The 19,816-nt window shown below is 42.4% G+C and overlaps 1 protein-coding gene across 3 annotated transcripts in view; it reads left to right on the top strand.

Annotated features, from left to right (window-relative positions):
* LOC144297296 (antigen WC1.1-like) overlaps nt 1-19,816 on the top strand; it is a 52,018-nt gene that overhangs the window by 3,162 nt on the left and 29,040 nt on the right. For 2 of the 3 annotated variants that reach the window (XM_077871204.1, XM_077871205.1), the window contains one exon: nt 8,866-9,295. In XM_077871204.1, coding sequence (XP_077727330.1) covers nt 9,280-9,295 — 16 coding nt within the window. In that variant the 5' untranslated portion in view covers nt 8,866-9,279. Of the gene's footprint in view, nt 1-8,865; nt 9,296-16,667; nt 17,397-19,816 lie in introns of those variants that run through there. The other variant, XM_077871203.1, reaches the window with a different exon arrangement.

Here is a 19,816-nt window from a genome sequence, read left to right as displayed (position 1 = left end):
GGTAGCAGTACCTAGGAGATAAAATGGGGCATAAAGCAGGTATAGGCTTTATCCCACCCTATGGCCCTGCAGGGCCTCAGCAGTCTGTAGCCTGCAGGGGTCTTAGTAAGCATGCCCAGATAGGGAAGGATTCAATGATAAGGAAAAGAGAAACTGTTTACAGACTTTTTAGATGTTAAAAGGAAGAACACACTTGGCTATATTTTCAGGGTTTCCAAGCAGGTCTGCATGCAGGACGTTAAGCTGCATCAAAGCTCCATGTGCAACAGTGCACCAATGTGGGAGCATGTAGCTTTGAAGTCTGAGTGCCAGCCGTACATGGCTCAGATGCCCAGATTCTGCTTTCCTTTTATTTTGAACTGTCTTCTGGGTCAGAGAGCAAACTGTGCTAGCAATAACCTTGGATTTAAGTCTAAGAATCACTACCTACAAGAACTCAAATTGCTCTGGAATTGTTAATTACATAAGCTCCCACCAGAGGTGGATTAATCACAAAGCTAAGAAGCCTGACTTTATGGCCTCGCACTGCATGGGGCCCTTACAAAGTCCTGGCAGGGGACCCAACACTGTGCTCAATTGTTTTGAATGTGCCATTTTCTTGAGTTAAGGAAAAGGAGTAATTCAGGGAAATTATTTTTTACCCAAAGGCCAAGAAGGTAATGAAAGCCTGAGCATGGAGCCCTAAATCCAGGGATCAGGTTTGCTCAGGAAACCAAGAAGGAATTGAAGAGGTTGAAAAGCATGGGAATGTGGAAGGATGAAAATAAAGTCAAAGGTGATGGATTGACTAACCCAGAAGACAGGAGAGATGGCTAAGGATTAAGGTCAAGATGCTAAGAGACAAAAGCAGGGAAATGGGAGTGTGACTTTTGGCATAGACTGTGCTAAAAGGAGATGTAAAAGGATAGAGATGTGTCCAGGTCCAGTTGCTCTTAAAAGGGTTTTTAATCTAGTTGTCAGTTAATCAGAACTGGTAACTGGAAACCAACAAGTCCAACAGAGGAAGCATGCAGATCTGAGAGGGCAGCTTGGGATGAATACACAGGAGGAATTCTGGATGAATACACAGGAGGAATTCTGGAAACTATGAAGAAGCGCCTTCTTCATGCGGCAGATTCCACCTTCTTTCCAAATCTTTTTTTCTCCTTGGCATCAGTCAGAATAGACTACCTTATGTGGCTGGAAGAAATGAACACAAAAATCTCAGTAGTTCACACACACACACACACACACACACACACACACCAGACTTATCACTGTGCTACAAATCTACCCTGGTCAGTGGAGGGCGCTGCTCTCCTCAGTAAATCAGGGGCCCAGGCTGACTGAAGGCTCTGCCATCTTGTTGATATACCATCTGGAACATATAGCTTCTGGGGGAAGAAAGTGAGAGACTAGAAGGTGGTACTTGGGCTTCCCATTGCCTCCACTGGGAAGAAACATATGGGACACTACTTGCACTTCATTGGCCAGAACTAGTCATTAGCGCCTAGCAAAAGAGATCTTTGATGGGAATCTTACTGTCTATGTTATATTCTTCAATCAAACTTTTGATAACAATGATGTCAGTTTTTTCTTGGAGAAGCTTGTGAGGTACAGCTTTGTGTAGAAATTGAACATCATTTGAACTTTCCCCGGAGTAGGTACTGAAGTCATTTTATATTTGATTCCTCTGACTGATAGGATCTCGAACTTCTTACCTCTACTTTAGTCTGTGCTGAATGTGATTTGTCAGATTTGTGGTCTTCCCTGGTTCCTAGCTCCCATGAACCCCAGTAGTTACAAACTGTAGGGTTTTTTTTCATCCTTTGTTCATGCATCCATTTCTTTATTCAATATATATTAAGTTCTTACTATGCACCCTTACTTGGCCCTAAAGAGACACTGAAGAATAAGACACAGTCCCTTCTCTAAAAAAGTTTCCAATTTGGAGACAGTAAGCATGTTCGTGCAGTAGTCACAGTCACAGCAGTGATTTCTGGCTGGAAGAAACAGAAAGTGCTTCACAGAGATGATGGCTTGGAGCATTTATAAACTCAGGAAAGACCTAAATGTGAGACCTAAACCAGAAAATCCTTGCAGAGAGCACAGGCAGTAGTCTCTCTGACATTGGCCATCCAACAATTTTCTAGATATGCCTTCTGAAATGAAAGCAAATATAAACTGTTGGGACTACATCAAAATAAAAAGCTTCTGCAAATGAAGGAAACAATCAACAAAACTAAAAGGCAACCTATGGAATGGGGGAAGATATTGCAAATGATATTGTTATCATAAGGGATTAGTATCCAAAATATATAAGGAACTGATACAACTTAATACCCTCAAAACAAGTAATCCAATTAAAAATGGGCATAAGACATGAATAGATATTTCTCTAAAGAGGACATATAACCAGCAGACAGGCAAAAAGATGCTCAGCATCACTCATCATCAGGGAAATGCAAATCAAAACTACAGTGACAGGGATAACTGGCTGGCTTAGTGGGTAAGTCATGTGATACTTGACTTGTGAGTTCAAGCCCCATGTTGGATATAAAGCTGACTTAAAAAAAAAAAAAAACTACCAAAAAAAAAAAAAAAAGCTGTAATGAGATATTACCTCATACCTATCAGAATGGCTAAAATAAAAAAACACAAAGAACAACAAGTGTTGACAAGGATGTGTAGAAAAAGGATCCTTCATGCACTGTTGGTGGGAATGTGGACTGGTGCAGTCACTGTGGAAAACAGGATAGAGTTTCCTCAAAAAATTAAAAATAGAGCTAGCCTTTGACCAGGAATCACACTATTGGGCATCTTTCCCCTAAATACAAAAACACGAATTCAAAGGGAAACATGCACCCCTGTGTTTATCACAGCATTATTTACAATAGCCAAATTATGGAAGCAGCCCAAGTGCTCATTGATAGATGAATGGATAAAGAAAGTGTGGTATATATACACAATGGAATATTACTCAGCCACAATAACAATGAAATCTTGCCATTTGCAACAACATGAATAGAGCTAGAGAGTATATTGCTACTTGAAATATATTGGTCAGGGAACTCCAGGCAAATACCATACGATCTCATGTGAAATTTCAGAAACAAGATAAATGAACAAAGGGAAAGGGAGAGAGAGAGAGAGAGAGAGAGAGAGAGAAACCAAGAAATAGACTCTGAACTATAGAGAACACACTGCTGGTTACCAGAGGGAGGTGTGGGGGAGGAGGGAAGTGGGGGAAATAGAGAAGTGGGGGAAGTAGAGGATGGGGTTAAAGAGTACACTTATCATGATGAAAGAATATACAAAATGAAAAAAATCTCAGTAAGATTTGGGAATTATATATCTTTAATGGACTTGAGAATGTCCTCTAGGACTCAAATATACACAAATGTAGTGTTTTCTATTTTTGTAACTGATTTCATCTTGCTCACTGGCAAGGGGGGTTTGTGTCGATTAAAAATTTCCATAAAGTTCACTCATACTCTCTCATTTAAAATGTGTTCTTGAAGTTCACTCAGAGTCAGTGCAATAAATACTTTGCTGATTCTAGATTGAGATCCTTGATTGGAGTTGGTTTTCTTTTTTCAGGAAGAATTTCCTCTTTCTCCTTCCAAAGGTGGTGTCTGGGACCAGAAGGCGTCTTCCCCTCCTCCTCCTCCTCCTCCTCCTACTCCTCCTCCTTCTTCAAGATTTTATTTATTTATTCATGAGAGACAGAGAGAGGCAGAGACATAGACAGAGGGAGAAGTAGGCTCCCTGCAGGGAGCCCAATGCAGGACTTGATCCTAGGACTCCAGGATCACAACCTGAGCTGAAGGCAGATGCTCAACTGCTAAGCTATCCAGGTGTCCCCCAGGGGGCTTCTTACCCTAATGGCAGTGGAGAAAGGGTCGTTGTTCTCCACTTTACGTCTGCTTGTCTTCAATTTAACAGATTTGATCTGATTTAGTTTCTGTGCATCAGGAACTGGATTTGTGGAGTAATGCATGAGACCCATTCAGTGCTAAGCTCCTTGCTAGATGTTGCTGCCCATAGACTGTGAAATGCTGAATAAACATGAACTGGACCTGAGCCCGCTCATGCCTTTGTCCCTTGAAACAAAATGGGTTTGCTAAAGCAGCCTTACCTAAATCCTGGCACCACCCACATAAGGAGCACAGAATGGGTGAGGTGGAGCTCTAATGCTTAGGTGAAACAACTCAATTAATAATTTCTTTTTAATGTTGCATAGATATTTTTTAACTCGTAAGGAACATTTTATTATTATTTTTCATAAGGAATATTTTATATCTTAATTGGAATATTTTGCATCTTGGTCACTCTGATAGCTCTTGATGAACTATCTCTCATGCAAGAAAGTTTAATTATTAACTTTTCAGAAAAGAGATTACTTAACCTCTTAAGCCATTTTCTCATGGGTAAGTTAGGAGTAGTAACACTATGTTACAATACTATTGTAACATACTGCATTATCTTATGATCCAAAAGGCCAAATTGGTATCCTAAGTAGAAAAACAAAATTCTTTCTGCTCTTTACTTCTACATTTTGTGTTCCATATAGAAGATGTTGAATTAATAGTTTTTGTAACAAAATTTTCTTCCTGTTACAATCATGTGTGGTTTTAATTGGAAATGTACCAAGTGATAAATATGTAACATCCTGCTAACTTAGCCATATCTGATTAAGGCTAGGTTAAGAGGCTTCAAGTCTTCACCTGTCAATACATTGTGGTTTGTCTTCTGTATCTTGGGGTACACAAAGAGACCTGCAGCATCCGTGTGTTTTTAAAACTGGCAGTCTTATCACTGCTCTGGGAATGGGGCTGCTTTGGTTTCTGGAATTTGGGATTTACTGTATTCATTGCAGGAACATTGTATGTTTTTCTTTAAAATTATTAATTTTTAAAGATTTTATTTATTTATTCATGAGAGACACAGAGAGATGCAGAAACACAGGCAGAGGGAGAAGCAGACTTCCTGTGGGAAACCCAATGGAGGACTCGATCCTGGAAGTCCAGGAGCCAAAGGAAGATAGATGCTCAACTGCTAAACCACCCAGGCGTCCCCACTGTGTTGTTTTGAACCCTCACTCATACCATTTAATGGCATTATATGAAATATATTAATAGAATAGCACTTAATGCTACTGCGATGAGCATTTGCATTGCAATGTGAAACTCTTATGACATGGAGTTGAATGATATTCTTGAAATAGTTCTTTTTAGTTGAGATGGTTTGTGAAAAACACCTGCTTGAGTGCCATTTTATTTATGCATTCATTTAATATAATTTACTAAATATAACTTGGGATTTTTTAATAGCCAGGCATTGAGAATATAGAGGTAAATTAGATATAGAGCTTTTATAGCACACTGGAACTTATGAAGCAAAATGGGCAGATAAATAAATTAATGAAAGGCTGTAGATACTAAGGTACAATTTCGTGATCAGTAGAACAGGAACAGAGACGAGAGGGGCAACTGCAGAAGGCACGCATCTGAGTGGAAACAATTCTCATCACACCATTGAGCCACCAATGTGGTTCCATGATGGATTTCTGATAGGCTAGGGGTAAAATAATTTAGTCGCACATTCTAAAGTCCTGTGATTCCTGGGATGGGATGTAGAAAGATGCCCTAATACTACTTTTCCACTACTTTTGTGTACTACTATGAGCTAGCACTTATAATATCATTTACTTTTTTTTTTTAAAGATTTATTTGCGAGAAAGAGAGACAGAGAGAGAGAGAGAGCACACAAGCAGGGGGAGATGGAGCAGGAGAGAGAGAGAAGTAGGCTCCCTGCTGAGTAAGGAGCTTTACATGGGACTCAATCCCAGGACCCTGGGATCATGACCAAGTTGACACACAGACACTTAACTGACTGAGCCACCCAGGCACCCCATAATATCATTTACTAATGCCAACTCATTTCATCCTCACCAAAACTCTCTTCTTCAGGCATAGTGGTTACCCTCTTATCATAGAAGGGGCAACCAAGGCACAGAGAGTTTAAGAAATCCATTCAAGGTGTTAAAAAACCTAGTAAATTTGAAGACTGAATTGGCTTTATTAGATGATTCATGAATCAGGCGGCATCCCACCTAGCAAGCAGAGAGGAGCTCCAAGGAATTGAGCGAAATGGAAGGTTTTTATAGGAAGGAGGGTGAGATAGGAAAGTTACTAGCAAAAGAAAAGCATTGTTCCAGGCAAGGTAGCTTTCCCTTAGGGGGATGAGCAGGGGGCTTTAGGTAGATTTCCTCATTTTTCAGGGATGGAGAGAGGCTGGGTGGCCGACTCATTGGTCTGGATCAGAATATTCCTGGCTGATTGGCTAAAACTACATTTCTGGGGAGATTGAGATTGCAATTAGATAAGCTATTAAGATGCAGTTTGGGAACTCAGCCAAAGGGATGCCATTTTGGGCCTGTGGTTTTCTTTTTAACAAAGATTACACACAGAGTATGTGGCAGAGCTGTGAGTCAAGACCTGATGGTCTAGCTCTTAGATCTGTTCTCTTGACTACCGTGTTGTTCTCTGTCACATTCATTGTGAGCCCCAGATGGATTGGTAGCCTCTCAAATTTTCCTCCTTTTCATCTTTGATAAGATTGTACATGGTATTTCCTCAAATGTCAAAGAAGATTTTTATTGGGGTTGGGGGGAGGGCAAGTAGGCTAATGTTGACTCTGTACCCTCAGCTCTGGAGTACAGGGTGCTACCTGGAGATGGCCTGCCAGCCCTGAGTTGAGCAACGCCTTTCCAGCCCATCATTCCCTATAACAGGGTCTGGAGCCCACAACAGTGCCTTCTCTACGAGATCTCAGTCCTGAGAGAAATGAGACCCAATGAAACTGGTTATACTAAATGCATGCCTACGTCATCCTGTCAGAAGGGATGCCTGGACTGCAGCAAGCATATCTTGTGTTCTAGGTGCCTGGGTGAATGGTTTGTAGTGATGATGTAGAGTCTCAAACTGGGGAAAGAATGGGCCTCAGATGCAGGAAAGCATTGACTCTGGGTGACCAGATCCTATCTTAGCTGTGGCATCTGAGATCGAATCCCATTTCTGAGATTTATAATCAGTTATTATCATTAATTTGTTAAGATTACAGATATAGAAGGAGACAGGGCTCATGGACAGCCATGGGACTTAGGAATGGGAGATACAGACAAGTAGGTGATTCTTGGGAAATTAATAAGTAACTATTCGAATATTTAGGGAGAGAAACACATGTGTTCAATTGCTTTTTTCTCCCTTATAATTTACCCAGGTCTCCAGGACAAAAAAAAATGGGCATGGGAGGGACAGAGAACCTGTATTAGCTGACCTGGATGAGGTGGGTCCTTTTAGTGGAGTATGTGACAAGGCTGTGGACTGACTCATAGCTGCCCTCCGTGTTTGTCCCACTGAGAACTTCCTGTGTAGGATGGGGTGAGGCATGAAGCTGTCTCTGAGCTTGAGAGGTGGGGGGAAGGGGTGACCCTGGGGAATGAGGATGCCACAGAATGCATCATTCCATATCTGTGTGCTTAAATGTTGAGGGCCAAGGTGAAGGGGGCCCAGGGTGGGTTTATGTGCACTGCAGGGGTGCAGTATGAGAACCTGAGCTTAAGGAGGTGTGAAGAATGCAGTGGTAGTGTGTGTTAGCAAGGCTGAATTTTGAAGTGGGAGGCTCTGTCTTGTATTTTCCTGCTGCCCTTCTCACTCTATACCTCCCTTAGGGCTGCTCTCTGGGGGAACCTCTGAGAACATCTCTGATCAATGGAAGCTACAGAGTAAGGCAGCAATGACTAAAATGGGCACAAGTCCTCTCTGTTTTGGCTTTCCCCTCAATCCATCTGGGGTTTCATTCTTGCCCCCTCTTGGCCTTAGGTCTAAGAAGGTATGTGTGTCAGGTCACTGGTAGTTTCAGGCAGCATCTGCCCCCTTCTTTTTGTTGTTTCACATGCTTCTCCTTTGACCTTTACCCTCTGCAGCCACCCTCCCTAGCAAAGGACTTTCTCATTTCCCTTTCTGTCTGGGGCGGTTTCCTTAAATTATATTTTGTGTCTTCTTTAGCTGTGGTTTATAATACCACTGTGTTCTGAGTCCTACCAAACCAAACTCTTAATATACAAAGGGGAAACATTTGAAGTTTAGAGAAACATAGTTTTCTGAAACTATTTATTTTCTTCTTGGGATCTAAAAATCTTATTTTGGAGGGCTAGAGTTGAACATTGACTCCTTCTTCCTCTATTTGCTGTAGTAATAGTCTCTTTCTCACCTGAAGATCATTTGGTGATTTGCTGAAAGGGATAGTTCACATAAAATGAAATGCAATAAAAGGAAAGGGTAGTGTAACTAAAAAGCCCCTTATGTTTAGATATTGTATGTATGTATGTATGTATCTATTCATTACCATCAACACCATCATCAATCATACCATATGATTGATGACCATAACCCATTTCTTTAGTGTCTATATTTCTATCTTCATTAATTTATTTCAGAGTTCAAATAATGGAGCTTTGATATCTTAGTCAACAGACCGTTCTAGGACACTTTACTATGAAATAGATATTGTGATCTTTTTTATTTCTTTTTTTAAAATATTTTATTTATTTATTCATGATAGAGAGAGAGAGAGAGAGGCAGAGACACAGGCAGAGGGAGAAGAAGGCTCCACGCCGGGAGCCCAACGCGGGACTTGATCCCGGGTCTCCAGAATCACGTCCTGGACCAAAGACAGGCGCCAAACCACTGAGCCACCCAGGGATTCCCCTATTTCTATTTTTTTACTTTTGTATATTTTTTATTGGAGTTTGATTTGCCAACATATAGTATAACACCCAGGGCAAATGATGACTTTTGACTTGGCTCTGTCTGCTTCCAGGAACTCATCTTCCCAGCTCTGCCATCTTGTGATCCTGTAACTGGCATACTTGGAACCAGGAATCTTCACACCTGTGTAGAAGCTCATGTTCTCCCACGTTGGACAAATACACTGATACAAGGAGTGGATAACAGTTAGACTCGAACATTTCTTTGTAAAAAGGAACCATTTAAATATTTGGAACTCAGAAACCCAGAACCCGACAAAGGCTATGGAAAGATTCCATGTGTAGGGTGATGGTAGGGTGGACAGTGAGCCTTGGGGGTTCAGGGGGAGTCATCAACACTGCCTGAAATACTCCCCACTCCAGCCACTCTTAGAAGAGATAGTGACTTAGATGTAGTGTGGGATGAAGGAGACATATTTATTTTTTTCTTTCTCTTCCTTCAAGAAGGTTGGGTGATTCAGAGGAGAATGGAAGTATTTCCAGGTACCTCAATGGAAATCTGATAAAAAACAATATTTTTGCCATTTAAATAATAATAATTGCTCTTCTGCAAATAGAATAATAATAATAACTCCCTTTCTGGGCATTACTATAGGTAAATAATCTGAGATGTGGACAAATCTATGTGAAACGATTTTTATGGTAACATTAATTAGATGAAAATGAACATGTGGAATTTTCTTTTCCATGTTCCTCCTTATCCTCACTCTTTTCTTCTTTTTCCTCGCTTATCAATAATTATTGATAAATTGTTACCATTAAGAGATCCAACTGTAAATGTGTCTTTATTTTCAAGAAGATATGTCTACTGACTGCAACTTTTCAGAAAATAATTTAAAATTGAAATGAGAATACCATTTTTATTAATTTACATTGGGAATTGCACATGTCAGATTAGCCAGATGTTACCTGAATATGACCAAAGCATCTTCTGACGGTAACCTCCAGGGTGGGGGAGGGGTTGGAATGAGATGATCAAAAACCTAGGTAATGAACAAGGGAAGCTGGATATTTAGTTGGAAAGTTTAATGGCCTCAAGCTCTGCAAGCTAATAAACCCATTTCCAACAAAAATGGATAGCATTTCCATTCCAACAAGATAATGTCAGATGTCTTTCAGGACACCAGACCATCTTTTTGGCCAGTAAGGGCACCCTCTAGCTTCAATGATCCCTGCATAGGCATAGCCACTGTTTGTTTTCGGTAGCTCTCGTATGCTTCTGGAGTAGAATGTTAAAATGGAAATTGCCACCAAGACATCAAAATGTAATAAATAGGAAATTCTGAAGCCAGACAGCTAAATACAGAATTTGCAAAGGTAATATATTAGATTTGGTTCCATGGCACTTGGCCCCATTAAGCAGATTATGGATATTGAAGAGATCATAGTGGCAAGAGAGGAGGGTTTTTTGAAGATGGATTTGGATACCTTTTGTGCTTGAGTGCTGAAGCTAGATATTTTTCCTTAGTTCAGGGCAGGCATCTTTTGCTCAAAAGGTACTGAGGACTCCTATCCCCTCAGAGAAACCTGAGGTTGAAAGGCTAGGATTAGAACATGGCCTTGTGGGGAGACTCAGCCTAAGGCCTGTCCTCCTGCTCTTCTAATTCCCACATGTCCACACAACAAGAGGCCTGGCCTGTGAGCAAGTGTGCTCAGTCCAATCTATATGTCCCTGCTCGATATAACCTGGGGCTCATGAATCTTGATGTGCATAAGAATAATCTGGAAAGTTTGTGACAGGCAGACTCTGATTTAGTAGGTTTGGGTGTGACCTGAGAATTTTCATTTCTAATCAGCTCTCAGGTGATGCTGATACAGCCTGTGGGTAGCCCATATTTTGAGAAGCCCTGGTCTAAATTGCACCCCTACCTCCACAGCAAACACCAGGCCTTCTCAGGGCCAGGATTGCTTACTTTTTGTCCACTCTTTGCGGGGATGGGTTGGGAAAAGGTCAATGCAGGTCTGAGAGTAGGCTGGAATCCATTTGAGCAGGGAATTCCTGGTTCTGAGAACCCAGAGGAGATCTAGAGGGGGATGGCATGGACTCTGTCTTGATGGGGATGTCCACTTTGCCCATAGACTCTCCTCCTTGCAGAAAAGGGTTGGCTAGGGGACAGCCAGAGCAGTGTCCTATAAAGTGCAGGATCCTCCAGGGTGAGTCTAAGGAGAGTTCTGCCTGGATATGGTCTAATTACTGCACTGAGCTTTGTTTTGTAATTTAAAGTGAACTTGGACTGTTCATTATTTAGTAGTGAGAAGTCCTGGGACCTGCCATGGGAACAGGGAAAACTTTTCCTCTGAATTAATTTTAAGAAATAAATAAAGTGAAAAAGTTTTCATTTCTTTATCAGTTGTGTTTACTCAATATTCTACTTTTGTTCCATGGCTGACTAATCTTTTTAGTGACCACAATTCTTTTTTTTTAACCAGGATTCATTCAACTTTTCCATTAGGTAACCATGGAATTCTGATTTATGAGAAATATATATTTCATCATTCAGATGACCACTTACAGTTCCTGGTTCACAGTCCCAAAACCCTTGGAATTTCCTAAGTGATATAAAGTGATAAAAGTGTCTTTTGTTATGTTAATGAGGGATTTGGAAAAGCACCTAGGATGGGAACTGGTTTCCAGTGGGGCCCAGAGTATACTTAGAGGGTTGGAACTCTTAGTTCCATCCCCTAACATCTGGGGAGGGGAGAGGAGCTGGAGATTGAATCAATAGCCAAAGGCCAATGATATAATCAATATGACTATGTAATGAAGGCTCCATTAAGCCTGTTAACCTTAGAAAAAACAACACTGCCAGTTATTTTACTAGCAAAAGATGGTTTATTCAGGAATAACAGAGAATTATAATCTGGGACTAGGAAACTATCAAAACCATTGGCAAGGCTGCCAAACAAAGGACAGGAATGCTTTTTTACAGAGGAGAGTAGGAAGTTGGGAGGGTGTTATTACGAAAAAGTCCATTGGGGATGTCTGGGTGGCTCAGTGGTTGAGTGACTGCCTTAGGCTCAGGGCCTGATCCTGGGGTCCCAGGTTCAAGTCCTGCAGGGAGCCTGTCTCTCCCTCTACCTGTCTCTTTCTCTGTGTGTCTTATGAATAAATAAATAAAATATTCAAAAAGAAAAGAAAAGTCCATTGGAATAAACTGGGGGTTTTAAGTATAGTGGCTCTTCATTGGCTGAATTGTGACTGTCTCTTCATTGGCTGGGCTGTGGCTGGGGAGGAGGAAGCCTTCCTTCTTCCTGCTGGGATAGTAAAGTGATACCCAAGGGCAAGGTCTGTGCTTCGTGTTGGCTCTGCAGTAGACATCCAGTGGTAGGGCATGAAAGCTCCCCCTGCTGAACCTCCCAACTCTATTTTAGTGAGGTTTCCTTTATTATTTTTTTACAAACCCAGAAGGACTGGGTTCAGAGAGCTTGTGGGCTGTTGAATGCTTGGAGGTGCAGGGGGAGTGGCCTACCTGGACAGAACATGGAAGCTCAGCATCCCTTCCCCCATCCCTTGCCCCTTGCATCTCTCCCATCTGGCTATTCCTGAATTGTGTCCTTTTGTAATAAACTGGTGATCTAGTAAGTAAAATGTTTCTCTGAGCTCTGTGACCTGCTCTAGCAGATTAAAGGAACCCTGGGAGGGGGGAGGGGGAGGTTGTGTAAACCACCCATCTGTAGCTGGTCTGTCAGGAATATAGGTAACAACCTGGGCTTGGGACCAGCACCTGAGTGTGGTGTGTGTATGTTGGTGATGGGGGAGGAGGGGCAATCTTGTAGGACTGAACCATTAACCTGTGGAATCTGATGCTCTCTCTGGGTAGATAATGGCGGAATGGAGTTGAATTCTTAGACACCCTGCTGGTGTTTGAGAATTGCTTGGTGCTACATGGGAAGCTCTTCCCCCCACGATCTTCTGTTCAAACCGGGTCTGAGAACCCAAAAAAGTAACTTTGGCATTTTATTGTGCACAGCATGCCCCTATTCATCCCTCTGTCTTTTCTACTCTTCTTAACTTTGGGTAATGCACTCCACATCCTGAGTACTTGATGCAGGATGAGCCAGAGAGAGTAGCTCATCCTTCTGAGCATAGCTTCTGGTCTAGGGATGGGCATGAGACTTAAAGCAGGCCATCCAGTGGCCTATTCTGGGTTTGTCAAACTGCAGCTAGGAGAGACTCCTTTGCCTCTTGGGGTAAGACTGGGATAGAGTTGGTCTGCAGTAGAAATGAATGGAACCAGGCAAGAACAGGACAGCTGAGGGGTAAATGCAGAAACTCCTGGCAGTAGCTGGTCCCAGCTTCCATATCCAGAGGCTCTTCCTTTGGTTCAATGGCTCAATGCACTGATTCAGGCTTTTTCAATAAATTTTGTATTTGTTTTGTCTGTCATCAGATGAGTTTCTGGGTTTCTAACTCTAGAAGCTCATTGTTCTAACAGCTAAATGAAACAATGCAATTTGAATAATAATAAGAATGGAATTCTCATGGGGGCAATTGCAAGCTTGCTTTTCTCTCTAAACCTTTTACTAACCACTTCCCTCCTTCAAGTAGTTTTGCCTTCTCTTTCACTTCAAGAGGTAATCAGACAATGATTTAATACATTATCTTCTCCCTGCACTACAAGTGTTAGCAGCACCAGTACTTATTCATCCCTCTTGTCCCTAAGAACAGTCATTTCCTCTCAGCTCAAGGTCTGTCTCTCTGCTCCTGTTCTAGATCTCAAACCTTTCAAGAACCAAATGAGGAAATGGGTCTAACCCAGTGCCATCTACTCCACAAAAGTAGGTAAGGAGTAGAAGGTTCTGAAGGCCGTGTGAACCTTCTGTATCCCATCTAAGATATGAACTGACCCTGAACAGAAATATTTACAAAATCCTGAGAATTTCCACTTTTACCACTAAACTTAATGTAGCAGCCTTACAATACTCCTCTCCTGACTGAGTGTAGAGAAAATGGTTGCCAAGGAAAAATGGTCGAACCCGGAAGTGAGTAATGGGGGCTTTCTACGCTTTATGGAAGTGAAGGTGTTAGGGCTCACCCTTAAACTCTGTGGGCCTGAGGGAGAGGAAAGGCTGGGACTGCTGTCTGACTTCCCATGAGTCTTTCTACCTTTGATCCAGTCTTGACTATGAGTCCCTGTAGGCCTGGCTCAATGGCTTCAGAGGCTTCTGTATTAATAGCTGTTAACACCTGTTAGTAAAGACTGAGAGGCAGCTGTGGGGAGCAGTGGAGTGTTGAAAAGAGATCCAGCAAGAAAAGAACTGCAGAACCCTTTCTAGCTGGATAGAGGAAATAACTGTTTAATCCCAGAGGATGTAGGCTGACTCCTGTGTTCACTATCAGATACTGGCACATGAGAGAACCAGCAATGGGCCCAAGGTTTAAAACTACTTGTGTAGGGGCTACACAAGAACTACTTGTGTAGGGGTGATGAAACGTGGGTCTGCTGTTAAGAGGACTCTTTGAACAGAGTGGGAACAATATTAGGGTGCCACTCATACTCTTGTGGGTGACAGGGAGGACAAAATAATCACTGAGCTGGAGCAAGATGGTTGAGTTGTCAACCTGTTGGCCGGGGGTGCAAGGATCCTGTGTGGTTTTGAAATAGCATCAAATAACACTGAGTGGAAGAGAAGCAGTGAATTTGAAACCCTGCTTAATAGAAAGCTTCCTTTTCTTTTGCTTTGATGCCTGCCAGGTGTATGAAGAGATAGCTTCTCTTAAGAGTGGTACCTATTGACAGTAAGTAGTATTGGTGGATCAGCTTGACTGAGCTCATTCTGCTGTTAATCTGCAAGCTGTACAGAGGTAGTTTGCAATTTTTCTTTCATCTGGTAGATTTCCACTGGTTATCCTTTTTTTTTTTTTTTTCTGGACAGACTGTACAGATTATACAGCTATCTTGGTCCTCTGTGTAGCAGTTTCTGCCTCAACTTGGGAGTTCCATGTGTTTTCTCCCCAGCTTTAGGTACTTACTGGCTGGATCTTCCTGAATTTCCACTCCCATGACTGCACCAAAGCATTGGTCTATGTGAAGTTATGTTCCACAATAAAACATAAAAATAATAGGGCCAGTTAAGTAGCATCACTCCTTGTGGCATTTTACACATTTGAAGAAAATGGTAGCATCACCATCCATCCCTCTTGTTCTCGTTCACCGTTCACCGTTCTCCACAAGTTCAATAATGTCAGCTTAGTTCTTTCAAATTCGGAACCCCCTGGAGCCTGGCTCCAGATCTTTATGCTCCACTCAACTCAAATATGTCTTTTGATGATCTAATCTTTAGTTCTTTCTCCAACTCTCAGTGCATTCTATCTCAAGTAGAGGAAAAGATTCAAGGAAGGAAAGGGGTTGAGTTGAAGGATAGATATGGTTGAAATGAGAGCAAGAACTAGAAGAACAGGGGTGCCTGGGTGGCTCAGTGGTTGAGCATCTGCTTTTGGCTCAGGTTGTGATCCTGGGATTGAGTCCTGCATCAGGCTCCCTATGGGGAGCCTGTTTCTCTCTCTACTTATGTCTCTGCCCCTCTGTGTCCCTCATGAATAAATAAATAAAATCTTAAAAAAAAAAAAAAAAAAAACAGAACAGGATTTCAGTATAAACATTCTGAAAGGGGCTGTTTCCCAGCAATGGCAGGTTGGGGCTAGGAGTGTGGAGTTGAAGGACTCAGAGTTTCCTGGTAAACTCCAACTTTGTATCAGCTGATATGTCTCTTTCAAAGAGAGGCTTCCCCGGCAAGAGTGGGCTTCCCCACAGCCTCCTCCATGTTGTAACCTCTCATTACTCATGGGATTTTTTCCATTACAGATTTTCACATCTGTTGTGAAACAATTTCATATACACTTGGTCTGTGTAACATCTTTGACCACCAGCCCGGTAAGTGTGGAGTGCCCAAAGTGGGGCTTGATCCCAAGACCCTGGGATCATGACCTGAGCCAAAGGCAGATGCTTAACTGACTGCGCCCCTCTAATCACACTAACCCTGTGAGTGCGGGGATTGTGTCTGTCCTGTTCACTGTTTTATTCCAAGCCCTTGGTTTGGTATTTGTATGTGAGTGTGTAGAGTAGATGTTAATAAATGTTGGCTGATGGTGTGCTATGCGTGATGCCCAGTAACTCACAAGTATTACCTCAGTGAGCACTCATACCTTCTCCCCTTGTTTCTTTCTCTGGTGTGACTAACAATAAAACTATCAAAAGAGAGTGAATATGTGTATTCGGGATAGCAAGAATAAGATGGATTTGGGGTTACACTTCACACGACACCAAACTAGGAATTTAGAGAGATTCCAAAAGGGGGGTGTGGGGAGTGGTGGATACAGGAAGAAGAATGGTGCAAGTGGGTCAGTCATTTGGCTGGAGCAGATAGGAAAAGACTGATCTGGAATGAAGAAGGGGTTGCAGGGGACAGAGGGGCTGTGGATTCTCAGAGCCCTGAGCACCAGCCAGGCTATTAGAGGGGGTAAAGATCAGGTTTGTAAATACCCTGTAGATTACGGCCCCTCCTCATCCCAGTAAAGGAGACTTTAGCCCCTGATGACATTTGTGGGCAGGGCAGAGTGGTTTTAAAGGCTAAGAAAGATCCCTAAAGGGAGAAAAATTAGATTCTGTCAAAGCCCCTTGTTATTCTGGGCCCCTCTGTATTCCAGGTCCCCAGTCTCCAGATCCTTCTGAGAAAGGAAGACCAATAATCACACCTCCTCTACTTGATTCCCATCTCAACCCTCCACATTCACCTGTGAATTCCATGCTGCTGGTCCTCATTTTCTGCTGGCTTCTCTGATAATAATTTTTTAAAGAAGATTTTATTCATTTGAGAGAGAGAGAGAGAGAGAGAGCACATGTGCATGAGAAAGCACAAGATGGGGGAAGGGCAGAGGGAGATGGAGGAGCAGGCTCCCCACTGAGCAGGGAGCCCAAAGTGGGGCTTGATCCCAAGATCCTGGGATCATGACCTGAGCCAAAGGCAGATGCTTAACTGACTGCATCCCTCTAATCATTATTGTACTCCAAACCTCCTTGTAGTTCTCTGCTTCAGCAATGAGCTGTCACAGGGAAGAACAATGCTTGATTCCACCCAAAACTTCCTCTCAAACGGTAACGGATCATGGCACCCTGGCCCTCAAAGATCTCGGTCTACTACGAGCAGCCCAGACCCTTGGGGGAGAGAAAGCCACTCATACTTTTTGATGTAACTTTTCTACGTCAGCCTCCATCATGGGGGCCTGGTTCTCAGAGACTTAAGGAAACATGGTCTCAAAAGCCCATGTTGTTCATATAAGGAGATTTTGGAGATTCAGAATCTAATTGGTGCTTGAGCTTCAGAAAATGGCAGAAGAAGCCTCCGATCACATCTTAGATGGTAAAATGTGTCTCTATTGGCTCTCAGTAGGTAGCATGTCAGAGGATGTGTTTTTATTCTCCCCTCCCATTACTGTAGATCTTTGTGGGTGTTATACTGTACCTCTTTGCAGGGCTATTTTGCAGCGGGGACTGTGACCTTGACGACATGGGAATCAAGATAGCTTTGAATCTCCCTCTTCAGGGACTCTATTTCTTCCTCAGCACCATGGTGGGTGCTCATGGTGAGTTTCCTGGGATCAACAGTATGTGAATGGATACCTTGGTGAAGGGAAAGGTTTCTGGAGTCAGGGAGTCAAAGCCTCCATATAAACCATGCTTTTTTTTTTTTTTTAAGATTTTATTTTTTTATTCATGAGAGACAGAGAGAGGCAGAGACACAGGCAGAGGGAGAAGCAGGCTCCATGCAGGGAGCCTGATGTGGGACTTGATCTTGGGACCCCGGGATCATGCCCTGAGCTGAAGGCAGACGCTCAACCACTGAGCTACCCAGGTTACCAACATCTCCCTTGTTTTCAGGGAGCATTTGGTCGGTCCTGGTGGCTCCTCGTGTGTGGGAAGGAACAGTGATTGACCTCAGCTGTGTCTCTGGGCTGCTCCTTGCACACTCCATTTGCTTGCTTTGCAGAGGACTACCCCCATCAGGATTTCTATGTTTTCTGTGCTTATGTGTAGGCTATATGCTTGTGTGTGCGCGTATAGAATGAGTATGAGAGGGTATGAAGGCTGTCTGTTGGGGGAGGAGCAGGGCTGCTGAGACGTGACTGAATCGGTTGCTCTGCAACACACAGTGCCCACACTGTTGGGAGTGCCATGTCCCGTATGTAACCAGATCATAGATAATCTCACACCTGCCTCTCTTCTTTGGCCTCTCTTCTTCAGTCCCATGGCCTTCTCTCTGCTTGACTGTGGTGTCTGCTGGGTTCTGTGAGAGGCTTTGTCTCCTGGCCTCACTTATTCCTACCGAGTGTCTGTTGTAGAGCAGAGGAACCCGCAGCCGTGACAGGAGGCCTCTTGTTGATAGAGATTAACTGATGCACAGCATTGGTTAAATTAAGCCTCCCGAGTCTTTGTCCCAGTCCTTGTGAATCATTTCCAGACTTGCTGGGATCCTGGACTGGTCCTTTCTGAATTCTGTAGGGTATATTTTCTCTCTTCTACCCCTCTCTGAAAGCTGGTTTCCACTGAAACTTGGACTCAGAGAGATAGGGCTGCAAAAAATCTAGCTTTGAGCCCAGGGAAGGGGCAACTCTTTCAGATTTGGCTGTAAGTCCAGGCTGAGGCTGCTTACAGCTTGGACTCCTCTCAGTCCAAGGGAATTGAAATGGGGATTGGGAAACCTCATCCCGCCAAGTTTCTGCTCCATGAGTGTTGGCCAGATGCTGGTGAAAATTCTTCTCTTGATGACTCTGAGGTACCGATAGAGTTTCAGTCCCATGAGGGAGATAGACAATGAGTGTTCTGATATAAAGCCCCCTCTTCTTACTAGGAAACTATAGGATTTTTTCAATAGTAGCTTAAGTTGCAAGAATATTTCACCAAAGCAAGCATTCTTTTTATTTTCCTAGAATCAACACTATCCAGTGTTATCCTGCTAAAAATTTATTCTACTTCATACAACATTGGCCTTGCTCTTTGTAAAATAATAGTCCTGGCCTTTTGGAGCATTGATTATTTCTGAGTTGGGCACATGTTAACAGGAGTCTCCACTGTAAAATTCATGTGGGGCATCGAGAGAAGATTATCCTTTGAAATACAATTTATGCCGTATACACAGAAACATAGACCCTCAAAGATGGACAATTCAGTGTTTATTATTTTGTAAACTCTTTTTAAAAATTGACAATATATTTTGGACATCATTTTACTCCTCTTTTACACACTAAAAGTGTTTTATGGCAGTCTTACAAAAATATGGACTATTATAGGAGTATTATAGAAAAATTTAATTGCTTCCAGTTATTTCATTATATGACCAAAATGCAACATACTTGCCCAGTCACTCGCCAGTGGGCTTTGGGCATTTAGCAGTTTCCAATGTTTTGGCTTTTATGAAACATGTTGTCATGAACTTCCTTGAGTTTAAATGTAAATTACTTCATGGTTTTTTTTCTTAATAACATTCTAACAGTGGAATTGCTGTTTTATAGGCTGTGAATACCTTCAGAGCTTTTGATACATGAAGATCCATTGCCTGCCAGAAATGTTTGCGTTGTTTTATTCCCACCAACACCGTATGAGAGTTAGTTTCCATAGCCCCTCACCAACATTGGTTTTTTATCAAGTTCTAAAAATTTGGCCAGTGTCGTAAACAAAAACTGTTACATATTAGTTAATTTAATCCTTCATTTGCAAATTACTTGCTAATGACGTCTGTCCTTTTAAACCTGGGATGTTTGTCATTTTTGTCATGATTTATATTGGAGCTCTTTGTACTATTACTACCACTACAAATATGACTATGATTACCAGCACCAGATACTTTCACTGCATTCACTTCTGTGACCTCATGTGAGTGCCCAACAACCCTACAAGGCAAATGATGTTTTTATCTCAAAAAATAGATTAGAAAACTGAAGCAAAGCAAAGTTCAATCACTTGCCCAAGGTGAGACAGGTGTAAGTAGCAAAGGGGGGATTTGAAC

The sequence above is a fragment of the Canis aureus genome, chromosome 25 (assembly GCF_053574225.1).
Source record: "Canis aureus isolate CA01 chromosome 25, VMU_Caureus_v.1.0, whole genome shotgun sequence".
Classification (NCBI taxonomy): Eukaryota; Metazoa; Chordata; class Mammalia; order Carnivora; family Canidae; genus Canis; species Canis aureus.
The sequence above is the reverse complement of the archived record's forward strand: the minus strand, read 5'-3'. Positions and strand labels throughout refer to the sequence as shown.